We start from the raw sequence: 13,507 nt of genomic DNA, 5'->3' as shown, positions 1-13,507 counted from the left end.
TCGAAAAAGTTATAGCTAGAGCACCTTCTCGTCGTCGGTTACAACCCACGCATGGGAAGAATGGCTCGTAGGTAGCAACTAAAATCAACAATCATAAAAAATCTCTCCACCCCAGACAAACACAACATAATATAAAGGATCCTAGCACAAAGAGATAGGAAGGAATTTGAAATTGGGATAGAAGTGAAATATGGTAGAAAAGTTAGGCAATGAATAGTGAGGAATTAGAATTAGAAAGAATTATGAATAGAAAAAGGGTATACGAAAGGCAAGCAATAGAATACAAATGAATTGGAATTGGATAGAAATAGGAAATAAGATGGAATATTAAAGGAGAAGGGAGAGAACGGCTAGATCGCGGCACTGTAGCAGCTAGAGTACCGCGTCCGTGACACTGTAACAACCACAACACCGCGACCTGATAAATCTCCACACTAGTGATGGTAGATTTTTCTCGAGCAAGTGCATTTCTCTCTCATTCCCATCTCAAGTGCCTATGAATAAATATGAATTCAGCACTATAAATTGCAAAAAAAAATTAAAAAAGAAAAATTAAGATCCAAAATTCTTAATTATATTTTGATTATAAGACATCTTAGAATTATTAAATTATTTAGACTTGAATATAAAACTTTATTTGATTTCTCAAACGTTTATATGTACTTAAAATAATTTTAAATTTCCTAAAAAAACCCATAGAATAACTCAGCTTACTTTTTTAAAAATAACTGTTAGTACACCCCCTGTTTGCTATATTTAACAAATCCTCGTCTCTCCCGCGTCCGCGTCTCCCGCCACTCCACCCCCTCTCTGTCCCCCTCCTCTCTTTCTCTCTTATGTATCGGCTTCTTTTCGTTGATTCAAAATGATGGCTAAAATAAAAATCCGTGCTTTCTAACTCTGAATCTGAAAGAAGAAGCAAAAAAGTTGTTTTTTTTTTCTTTCCTCTCCCAATTTCGTCCCTTTCAATGCCCGGCGAAAAAAACCAAACCATTTCTTCCCTTCTTCCCCGATCCTTCATAGCTTCTAATCCACAGCGCTGATCCTAGCGTCAGCCGGAAAAATGGAGGACGATGAGAAGAAGCCTTCCGGCTGCTGCCTTGTACTTCTCTACAACTCCTGCTTCCGTCGCCATCCAGTCCCCGTTTCTCCTATCAACCCAATCCCCCCACCCATCTCCTCCAATGGCAAAATTTACAAATCCAATGCCCAATTGCCTATTCCCAACCAACCCTCCGCCGCCCTCGTCTCCCCCAATCACACTAAATCCCATATCGCCGGCCAGTCCAAGTTAACCATAGCCGCCCCTGTCTCGCGGCCTCAAATCGTCAGCATATCTTCCGAACTCGACAGCTTGATCTACGACCACCAGCGAGCCAAGGGGAGCAGCACTCTCCTCCGCGCCTCTTCGGGCAACGTTATGCTCTTTGGCAATCTGGGTAATCTACGCTCCCATGGCGCCGTCGCGGCGCCCAACCGCAACTTGCCCGAATATCTCCCGAAGACTGCCAAGGAGATGAAGCCGGCGAGGCGTGCCGCGGAGGCTGAAACGCCGACCGCCATTCGTCCGGCGCTGTCGAGGAGGTTGGACGCGGAGGAGCTCAAGGAGATAGGGAACGAGGAGTACAATAAGGGGAGGTATGCGGAGGCCATCGCGATCTACGATAGAGCTATATTGATTGATCCTGACAAGGCTTCTTACTGGAATAATAAGGCGGCAGCTCTTATAGGCCTCGGTCGCCTTCTTGATGCTGTGGAGGAGTGCAGGGAGGCTATTAGGATTGATCCTTATTATTTCAGAGCGCATCAACGGCTCGCTAATCTCTATATCCGGTAATGTTGGTTTGATGTTTGGAAATATGCCAAAACCTAATCAAAATCATGTTTTGAGGTCAAAATATGTATATAATTGAATAAAAAAAATCAAAAAAGAAAAAACACTTTTTTTTTTAATGTCTAGCTAAGAACTTTACTGAATACTCTTAGATTGGGAGAAGCAGAAAGAGCAGCTAAACACTATAAGTTAGCGAAAAATGAAGCAAGCTATGATGACATATCGCGAGCAAAGGCCGTGGAGATTCTCATTGGAAAGTGCAGGGAAGCGAAGAGCTTAAGGGATTGGAATATTCTGCTGAAGGAGAGTCAGTCTGCTATTTCTGCTGGTGTCGATTCATCTCCCCAGGTTTTCCTCCTTAGAGATTACAACTTACTTTTTATGTTTTGTTTTGACCTGTTAAGAGAATTTACTTTTAAAGTAGATTTACATTCATGGCACTCAATTCCCATGTAATTATATTTAACACCAAAACTTCAATTTTTATATGCCACCTTGCTTATGCGTCATAAAGTATATTTCACTTTTGAAAATTAGTTAAAATAGTTTGTTTTTGATGTGATAAGAAAGGTTTGGGCAGTATAAATGTAATGAGTAAAATTTAGGCGTTAGATATGTAAATACATGGGAATTTGGTGGTATGCATGTAAATAGACTTTGCTAATACACTTTGTTTCTGCACATTCAAAGAAGAGAGAGAAATTTATGCTTTATAGAGTATATTTGGTGGTATGCATGTAAATAGACTTTGCTAATAGACTTTGTTTCTGCACATTCAAAGAAGAGATTTTGATTATAGAGAGAAATTTATGCTTTATAGAGTACTCCATAACTTTGCCTACTTTGATTGGCACAAGCGCCTCAATCACCTGACATTAGTTATTGACCAACAATGACATGTGACATTGTCTGTCGTTTGACACCGGCCATAGATTGATATCTACATCTTTAATTGCCTATCATTGTTTGTAAGACACTAACATACGAAGCCCATCTCAATCCCCCTTTTATTTGGAGAAGTGAGATGTCAGTCTGCAGTCGCTCAGCTGCCGTCATAACAAGTCAAACATCGTCGGCGCTTGCCAACAATTGACAAATGGCATTCACCAGCCGTCAAGGTGCAACGATCATCTTCCCATTCTCCCATCTTATCATGAGAACAAAGTTTGTTGTCAAGTGTCGTTTGACATTCAATCTCTATATCCTAACTTTGGCCCTTATATTACTGCCACCATAGGAAATGTTTCTCATGATTCAAGTCAAATATATTGTGTTAATATTTATGTATTCGAAACTGACTCTCTTTTTATTTCTCAACACTCTTAAATTTTTTTCAACGTTGCCTCATAGTTTTTCCCCTTTCCTTGTTTTTCACATAAAAAATGCTGTCTTTTGTGTATTTCTTTGAACTTATTTATGTGTATGTGAAACCTTTGTAGAAATCTACGGCATGAAACTATTTTTTCCTCTGTGAATATTTTAGCCACCATAGTTGTATCTCTTGCAATTACGTTTCATATCTTTGCCATATAAAATATAAAATAACGTATCATCCTCAGAGTGAAAGTCTGGCTGCATAAATATTAATATATAAGCGTAGAATACAACTTAAAGTTTGAAAACACATCATTTAAACATTGTTCAAAATAAAAATGCATTAAACCAACATGCCATGTTTCAGAAATCACAAGCCATTTTTATTCTACCACATCTTTGTAAATATACATCAATTATGAAAATTAGGATTAATCTGTTTTTTTTTTCCTACTAAAATTTCATGCAAACCAACTGACTTTAAAGAATTTTTTTTTACCTTTTTTCCTCGCAGATATTCGCCTACCAAGCTGAGGCCTTTTTGATGCTCTTCAAGATGGACGATGCGGAGGAATCAATGCTTGATGCACCTGAATTTGACACTGATGCTTCAACCAAGTTCTTTGGCGCCCCCAGCAACGCATATTACCTTTCAGTAAGAGCACAGGTTGATATGGCTGTGGGAAAATTCGAAAATGCTGTTTCACAAGCACAAATGGCGGCACGTATACATCCTGGAAGCAGGGAAATCACTGCCATTGCTCGTAAGGCTCGATCTATTGCATCGGCTCGGTTGATGGGTAATAATCTCTTCAAGGCCTGCAAATTTGTGGAGGCTTGCCTTGCCTACGGTAATGGCCTTAACCATGACCCTCAGAATGCAGTCCTACTCTGCAATCGTGCTGCTTGCAGGTCTAAGTTAGGCCAATGGCAGAAGGCCATTGAAGATTGCAATGTCGCTCTTAATTTGCGCCCGAAGTATAGTAAGGCACGCCTGAGGAGAGCCGACTGTAACGCCAAGGTGAGTAGGATGTGTTTTTTTCCGTCATATTGGTAATAAGTCTGTCAGAAAAGTTCGTTATTCATAAACCACTCTTGTTTGGCTTGCTAAGTAGCTCATGTTTGAGTTATTTGTTAAGCAAGCGTGTCGAACAAGAGCAGTTTTTTCTTAGCTCTATTTGTAAACGAGCCGAACACGAATTGTTCAATTTTATTCGGCTCATCTTGGCTTGAATTAATTAATAATTAATAAATAATAATATTTCTATATTTCTATATTGATTTTTTGTTCGGTATTAAAAAAATGTAAGATTTTATTATTTTTTAAACCATCAAGGAAATTTTGAACCAAACACGAGCTGAAATGATCAAACAATTTTGAATTGAGCTGAACGCAAACATGTTATTTATGAGTTTTTTCGAGCACGTGTCTATTTCAAACAACATAAATTGTCGAACAAGCTAAACACGAACAAGCATTGGGCTCGCTCAAGGTTGGCTCGTTTACACCCATACTTGTTAAGGTTGAGGCTGAAGGTTATTAAATTTGGAATCTTGTATCAGTTGGAGCAGTGGGAGGCATCTATAGAAGATTACAATGTATTGGTTCTTGAAATGTCTGGAGATGAGACAGTAAGCAAGGCCTTGCAGGAAGCTAAAGAACATCTTAAGAGGCAAAGTGCTGCTTGCATTAAAGTGGCTGAAAGTGGCTCTGAGGCCTTAAACGTCACCAACAAAGACTAGTTTCATGGTGTTATCAAATCACCTGGTAAGTATCATTGGCAGTGGAGATTTTCTTTCATTTTGAGCACTTTCGTTAATTTGCTAATATGCTTATGAAAAAATGCAAGTTTTCATAATATTAGCAAAATTTATGTTTTATGCAGTATACTTGCACTTTTTTAGTTGTTTGAGGAGGAAATTTTGTGTCTTATTAAATAGATATCCCCTTATTCATAATAGGGGACTAAAAGCAATACTCGCCAAAAATAGCTTACATTGTTCTTCTAATATAGAGTGTTACTATATCATGCTACATGTATATCTATTAACTCCAACTTGCTACATAAATGAGCAAAAGGTAGATAACCAGAGCTTGGAGAAAGGGCATCAACAATTTGTTTTGAACTGGGAACATGAGGAGTATCGATCTTCTTTGAAAGCACAACATTTTGGATGATATGATAATCAACTTTAATAGGTTTAAATTATTCATATAATAAAGTTTTGCTAGTAATGTTGGTGGCCATGCAAATTTTACCATACAATATCATAGATTGAGTAACTTGGCAAAGAGTCTTTACCTATGCCATTTTACCTTTTGAGTGGGTGATAGCTTTGTATTCTATCTCAACATGATTTTATCATGATTGTTTATTTATTATTCCTCTGGCAACCAAATTACCTTAAAAAAATATAGTATCCCATTTCTTGTCTTCAATTAAGCCAACACAATTGACATATGAGAATGCAACATTCAGGTACTCATTCTTTAGTATTTAGTAGCCCTGTGATTGCCAGTTAAATCATTTTTTGGTCCAAACCTTCAATATTGAGATGGATCATCAATGAGATCTTCATTATTAGAAGTGATATAAGTTTCAGTGGTGGTATCAACTGGTTTGCAGTCCAGAAGATCAATTTTTTTTCAAGCAGATTAATAGCATATTTTCTTTGAGTGAGTGATAATTCTTTTTATAAATAGTGTTTCACCTTAGTTTTTATGGTCACTCATAATGAGTGAGATGCCATTAATATAAATAATCACTTTAAGGAGCATGAAGATGCATGCCTAATGAAGTTACAAGGATGTGTGGTGCTATTGCAAAGAACTAACTCATTTAAGAGGTTAAAAAAGTTTTCAAGCCAACCTCGCGAACTCTATTTAAGCTCGGGGATGGTCCTCTTGAGTAGCATATACACTTCTTTCTTTGAGAAACTTATAAGAAATGGAGAAAATTTATTTTATTTTGTTATATCAATATTGATGTAGCATTTATATAATCTTAGGAGAGTTTCTGATAGAAAACATATAAAATCATGGAATGCTAATTATAAAATAGTTCGAATAGTTCATGGATTTATTAGTAAGCATAATAATAATGATAGTAGTCCATGATTTCAGGAATAGTAGCAATCCCATGGATGATGTTGAGGGATCCTACGGATGAATGGTGTGATAGCGAAAGAGGGAGGGAAGATGATGGAAGTCTTGGTGAGCGTGGATCCAACGTAAGAGAGTGAGTAAATGTTATTCATTCCAAATCTTATCTGATAATTTCTAAAAGACTATCTTTGATAATCATTTGATGGGCTTCAATAAATTGTTCAATAGTAGTTATGAATGAAGTAAAAATTCTATCACATTAAGCTTTTACTTCGTAAAATGTCTATCAATTTTAATATTTTTTATATGGTCATGATATATGGGTTATGCGTAATATTTATGGTTAACCTACTATCATAATAGAACCTCATGAGGAAAAATTTATTTTTGCAAGCAAAAAACACAAAAAGCAAGTACAATCAAATGGTAAAAATAGTTCGGCAAAGTTAAATGATTGAGCTTAGTGAAAGATATTGAGACGAGATGAGTGAATAGGTTGATGGGAATTATGAGATAGCAGGTAGTTAAGATTGCATCTCCGTAATTAATGAAGGGTGTTTTTCCGAAAGATTAATTTGCTTACTGCGTGAAAATATAATTTTTTTTTTTTTTTGCATTCAACCACGCTATTTTGTTAGGTTATATGGGGACTAGAAATTTTATAAATAATACTCTTGTTAGAGCTAATGATGCAAAATTGAGATTACCTCAATTTTAAAGTATTATCAGTGCACAAAGATTTTTATTAAGGTAAGAAAATAACTTTTATTTTTTGATAGAAGATTTACAAAATGTAAAAAACTTTTGATTGGTATTTGAGTAAGTAATTATCAGTAACTCAAAAGTAATCATTAATAAATTTCACAAAATTATAAAATTTCAGGTGAGTAAGGAAAAACTAGTACCCAAATACTTAAATAGACTAACCCAAAAGGAAGAGCTTGATGAATAGTGGTAGAAGAATGAAAGAATTAAAGTAGTGTTTACCCAACTCTTTTGCATGATAGTCAAACTTGGAGAGAGATGAGATAGAAAAAAAATCCCTTTATTTATTAGGAGGAGGATGATTTGGTCAGAAGTGCTATTAATATCGAGTAATAATGGAAGCTAGATAGAATGAATATTGATCTTTAAATGGTAGATGTTGCAAACTTTAGAGTGCTTGTCAATTACTTTTCTTGAATTGAGATTATAAAAGATAATATGAGAATGATAAAATAATTATGAATTTTAATGATAAGAATAGATAAAAAGCTGCCATGAAAGTATGGGACAGCAACTTATCGAAGAGATATAAAGTGCTCAAAGAATTTATTTGGCCTTTTTAGAGATGTGAGAGGGGGAACTATTATGGGCCTTCGATTGAGTCTCATGGACCCAAAGAAACGAGAAGAGTACAATGGATTAGATCGCACTATCTCGAGGAATAGAAGTGGTGGTAGGCTTTTACATTCCAACATGAGACTCAATAGAAGGCAGACTAGTTAGTAATATGTTTATCATTGGAGCACTTCATAGAAGGGAGATAGTAGTACCCCAAAGGATAGAAAGAGATTTTTCCTATGGACTCGAAAGGCAAATATATTTGAATCAAAGTTTCCACTATTCATGTCTAAGGTTCATTTTATTTTGGATGTTTAAGTTTCGTATAGGCACAAGATGCCATGATTAATAAGTTCTTAGATGAGGAGCCCAAATACACTCTCGATTAATGATGTTTATTTATTTTATTTTGGAATTCAACACGTATTTGGCTTTATAAGAAATGTTATAAATTCCAATAAGCAAGCTCAATTGGCTACTCAATATATTTTTTATAATACGATCAAGCACATAAGGATCAACACAAGTAGACATAGCATACATAATAGGTAAACATGTGAGGTGACATGATTGAGTGACGTATATGCAAACCTTACAATCTCTTGAAGAATGGGAGCTTGCCCTACAATGAGAATTGAAATATTGTAAGAACAATGTTATTTTAAAATCTTGATCTAAAGAGGGACTAAATTATTAATCAAGTACGACATGTGACTTGAACAAATGGAAACAAAATGATGAAACTTATAATTTAGCCCTATTTCTGCCTAAAATTGCCTACAACTTAGACTTATAATTTTTCTTGGAAAGGATTATTAGTTAAATCCACTTAATCCTATAAAATCATGATGTCTAGTATTTATGCAAATACATGATATGGTAGGTGTGATATATAGGAATCATGGTTTGCAGCCTCACTATTAGAGTAGAGAGGGCTCGACCCTGAACGAACTTAATATACATATGCCGAATTTTATTTAGTTATCAAGTTCTAAGTTTGTTACAAAAAAAAAAAAAAATCCATCATGCTGACTCACTGATCTATGCATATATATGTGCCAGTCCGAGATTTTTATTGATTTAAAAAAACAATTATCTTATAGAAAGACAAGTCAATCAAATGTTGACCTTACATATAAGGTCCGCCAAAGAGGCTAGAGATAAATTATTTTTTAAGAAAATGACTTTGGGAGGCATGCAATTTTTTTTAAGGAAATTATTTTTTAACCATTTCTTTTAGGTCAATTAGTTGTTTAATTTTGAAAGTAAAAAAATTAACATCTTAAAAGTCTAATGTAGACGCAGATTCAAATCATGCACACATAAGTGAATAAAAGAAAATGCATTTATAAAACAATACACTAAATAAATAATCAAAGTATTAAATAAACAACCATAATAATAAAACAAAAGTTGACAATGACTGAATTCACATTACATCCCTAAAAACAAGTAAGGTATTTGGGCTCTGCTATATATACATCCAAGTCTTAGAACTATACAACAATGATCTTGGACTGTAAAGTTTTGAACGCCTTCCTTAAAATCATTGTTTGGCCTCTTGATTTCTGAAATGGCCCACACCTACATTGCTTTCTTAGACTTAAAAATACTTGTTCAAAACCAAAAAATTGCAAAGCCACTCTTACAAAATAGATGTTAGTAGTAGTTAAAATACAAACAAACATATCACACATGGCCTGACATAGATCCGTGGCAAGTTATATCCTTTTGACCATGTCTTCTTGGGTTTAAAATATCATAGCTACACCTGCAAGCAAAATAGTTATATTTATAATTATTTTTAGTTGCCCCATTTTAGGCGTAATCATCTGTAAGAAAATATCTTTATCCCAACCACTCAATGTAGGTGCCCACAACATCACATCACAATAAAAATTTTATCGCAATAAATAGCACACCATCACATCATATAACAAAAGGTGGTTCAAGCATACCTATGATCTGTTTGGGGCTGCTGAAACTGTTTGAAAAAGTAGCTGTGTAACAACTACAAAAAAAACTGTTGCATAAAAGCTGTCGTGGGTGAAGCTGTGCCTGTTTGGACAGTTCAACTATGCAACAATTGTTTTTTAAATGAAGAACATGTTGTCCTTCAATACATATTGTATATGTAAGCTAACCATTTCAGAATTAACACATACTTAACTAAAGAAATGAAATTCAGAAATTCGAAAAATTCACAAGTTAATAATAGCTATAGAGAGAAAGTAAGCTCACCAGTAGAGAGATAGTGAGAGAGAAATATGGGCTCAAGTATCTCACCTGTAGTGAATGAGCAAATTCGAAGATTTGGCCAGAGAAAATAAACCATAGTTGCACATAGAAGAAATCAAAACAGGAACCATGATATCCTAGGAAGGTTTATTGCATTAATGGCATGTCATATTCAAAATAATGGAGTGGTAAAACCGGGAATAAATTATAACTGTGAAATGCAACCATCTACGAAGCGAGGGAAGAGGCCACATGCCCCAAATCTACATCTCAATTTTTTTTTTTTTCTGCCACAGGTGCGCCGCCTACCCATACAATTGACGGTGGCGGCGACCGCCCCAGACAACACCCTTGTCCTAGAATACCTAAGGGTGTGCCTATTATGCCATCTAGTGTGCGCTAATTTAGTGAAGGTGTCAATCTAATTAAATGTGTGTACTTCTAGTTATAAGTTTGATTAGGTGGTGCTCAAATTTATTAACTACAGTGTGTTCAATGGTTAAGCTGTTAGTGATTTAGGCTAATTTATTATGCCGCTTGATTTCTGAAATATCCCAACGAGCATGCGAATTACAAGCGAGCCAAACAAACGTGTGAACTATCGGCCAAGCAGGTGCACGATTATGTGGGCTGCGCCATGAGGATGTGCGAGCCCAATGAAGTTATCTTAGACATCATTGAATTTCTCGAAGAGTGGATAACAAGAAGAGAGCCGTGACATAAATTGCTTCTAATCACATTCAAAGGAGACTGTGGAGCTTTATATAGCATCCATTAATGCATGCTTTCCCTTCAAAACTCCCATCGCTACTATTTACTCTTTACAGCTCCTTCATGCTGTCTTCTGATAGCAATATCAATGTTTGAAGGTCCTTAATTGCATTTTATTTTTTCCTTAATTTATTTTTTAGTTGTTTTCCTGATTTATCTGATTTGTGTGAAGGTTTCTGTAGGAAGACCATTTCTAAGCATGGTAGAAACTTAGTGAGCTCAGCTTCATTGCACACCTGGATGGCTCCAATTTCATAAACATTGCAGGTTCTCAACTTGATCATCTTGAAATCATTCTGACCCTCCGCTCTTTCAGAACTTGAAACAAGAGTTGTAGAACACTCGAGGACGAAACTCCATTGTCGAAGCAAATCAAGGTTGAGAAATAGACTGCAGTCTAAGATCAGACTGCAGAAGTCATGAAAGCAATTATTGAAGCAAACTCAATGCCTGCAAGCTCAGAATAAACTGCTCTTTTTTGTTAAAATTCAATGCAAACCATTCCTAAGCTTTCATTATCTTTGGTGGTGCTGTATGTAGAGTTTCTTCTTCATGGATCATTCAGAAGATACTGCACTGTTTGTCTTCAGATATGAGTTTTGTTTCTTTAGTTCTCGTTTGGATGAATAGATTGTGAAGGAAAAAGGAAGAAATTTTCTGGAATTTTAATTCGAAATCAATGTTTGTTTTGGCCAAAGTGAGCTTGGGTTGGATGAAATTATCAATGTTCTATTAATTTGATCAAAATATTTAGGGGCATTTACATGCATGCTATGCAATTCTTATGTATTTACATATCTAACATCTAAATTTTTCACTTTTACATTTATACGACCCAAAATTTTCATATCACATCAAAAGTTTTTCTATTTTAGTTTTGAGGAGGCGAAATACATGTTTTTCACTCATAGGTATGTTGTCATACATGTAAAAATTGAAGTTTAGGTGTTGTTAGATATGTAAATGCATAAGAATTGAGTGATATGTATGTAAATCTTCCAACTATGAATTAAAGATTTTATTAGTGTAAAAAACTTATGAGATTTTATGTCAACATTTTATATAAAAAAGCTAGTATCTTTATAGTGGTGAAACACAATTTGCTAAAGCCCTCAAAATCATAATATTTACATTCATACCACTGAAATCTTTATTTTTATGAAAAATATTTCGTATTCTAGAAACGAAATTAAGGTTTACATTATTAAAACTATTATTTATATGGCGATGTAACGATTTTAATATTAAATTGCATATAAAGTTCAAAACCTAAACTATTAATAAATTATGTAAAACTCAAAACCATTAAACTTCGAAGTAAAATATGAATTGAAATTAAAAGAAATAAGGCTTCACATGAAAATTATGATACATCAAAACTATAAGAACATATATGTCATGTAATATCAAGCTATACAATAAGAACCAATGCGTACTAGAAAATTTGAGGCGATAGAGTAATTGATTATCGTCTTAGTGTTGCACGAGAATTCAACACACATGCAGGTTAAAGAAAACAATAGGTAATGACACCGAAAGTTTTACATGGAAAACCAGTAAAGAGAAAAAACCACGGGGTCTAACTCAGATATAAAAATCTACTATAAATTGATAATTATAGAGACTCTTGCACGAGAATTCAACACACATGCAGGTTAAAGAAAATCTAGTGTCCCACATACGGGAAAGGGTTACTAAGTTTTCCGAGTTACAACATCGACTTGCGGCTTCCGGTTGGTGGTGGTCGACGATGATTGGTGGCGATCGACGGTGGTCAACGATCGATGATTGTAGGTGGTGGTTGACAACGACAGTAGTGCTTAAAGGTGGTTGGTAGTTGTCAAAGGTGGTCGACAACCATCGAGGGCTATTGGCGGTGATCGATCATAGTTGGTGGGTGTCGATGAAGATCGGAGGCGATTGATGGTGGACGACGGTCGGCTGTGGTCGATGACTGCGAACGATGATCGACGGCAACAGGGGTGTTACTGGACTTCAGCTTCTTCTCAAAATCTCAAGTTCTCTATCAAGCCTCTAACCCCTTCTCATGAGAGGGGTGAGACTCTGTTTATAGTGTTCTGAGTACAATTAATGCAGGAATATGAACCACTTTGATCGCATGGTCCGGAGAGCTTAATTCAATTTGACTATATTTGGTGGACATTTTAGTGTCTTAACGATGTCATAATCGAGCAACCTTGGGTTTGTTGGATTTGTCTTGTCAAGATCCTCAATTAGACTATAGGATTGCGAGATTCGACATTTGTTTAACCTTCTAAATATATCTATAAACTTGCAAGAGTGGCTTAATGACTTAATATGAGTTTGATTTGACTTGGATTGGACTAATTTTACTAGCATTGGGTTATTCTTGTCGAGCTGGTCAGTTTGACTGTAAGTTTGATAAAATCGGAATTCTATGTGAGGCTTTATTGAGGTTCGAATATTTCTTTCCAAAAAAGTGTCTCGAGATCTATGTCATGCTTCGAGATTTATGTCGGATGATGGAGATTTGCTCGAGATGGAGATGTATCAGGAATATAGACCTACTTAAATGAAGATGCGATGTTTAATAAATCCCATAAATTCACATAGCAGTCAAATTTAGTATATTTGAATTTAAGTCGAATAAAAGATGAAATGATAGAGAATTAGATTTAATTGTAGGATTTAACTTTTCTTTTCTTTTTTTTTAAGTATTTGACTGATTTATGTTAAATTCACCAATCGATCCTATTAAAGGTATGCTACGAAACACCCAATATAAGTCATAATACACAATGCTCACAATACCATCTCTCTTCGTTTTTTTTTTCTTTTTTTTTTTTTAAGTGTATTAATTCACAGACAAATCAAAATCATATAATAATAAATTTTATGTTATATATTAAATAAATATAAAATAGATGTAATAATTATAA

General features: G+C 35.1%; 1 protein-coding gene across 3 annotated transcripts; it reads left to right on the top strand.

Annotated features, from left to right (window-relative positions):
* Positions 1-805: 805 nt before the first annotated feature.
* On the top strand, positions 806-11,288 carry LOC110020683 (inactive TPR repeat-containing thioredoxin TTL3-like). 3 transcript variants are annotated; one of them, XM_020718881.1, is made up of 5 exons: positions 806-1,833; positions 1,987-2,182; positions 3,663-4,169; positions 4,712-4,916; positions 10,769-11,288. In XM_020718881.1, exons 1-4 carry the CDS (start codon positions 1,064-1,066, stop codon positions 4,889-4,891), a joined length of 1,653 nt encoding a protein of 550 aa, XP_020574540.1. In that variant the 5' UTR covers positions 806-1,063; the 3' UTR covers positions 4,892-4,916; positions 10,769-11,288. The 3 variants fall into 3 exon arrangements, with proteins under 3 accessions (XP_020574540.1, XP_020574530.1, XP_020574548.1); XM_020718871.1 differs by having other exon boundaries at positions 10,759-11,288; XM_020718889.1 differs by lacking the exon at positions 10,769-11,288 and adding an exon at positions 6,273-6,363.
* The last annotated feature ends 2,219 nt before the right edge of the window (positions 11,289-13,507 follow it).

This window comes from Phalaenopsis equestris, unplaced genomic scaffold, assembly GCF_001263595.1.
Source record: "Phalaenopsis equestris unplaced genomic scaffold, ASM126359v1 Scaffold000002, whole genome shotgun sequence".
Lineage (NCBI taxonomy): Eukaryota > Viridiplantae > Streptophyta > Magnoliopsida > Asparagales > Orchidaceae > Phalaenopsis > Phalaenopsis equestris.
This window is presented reverse-complemented; position numbering and strand designations above follow the sequence as displayed.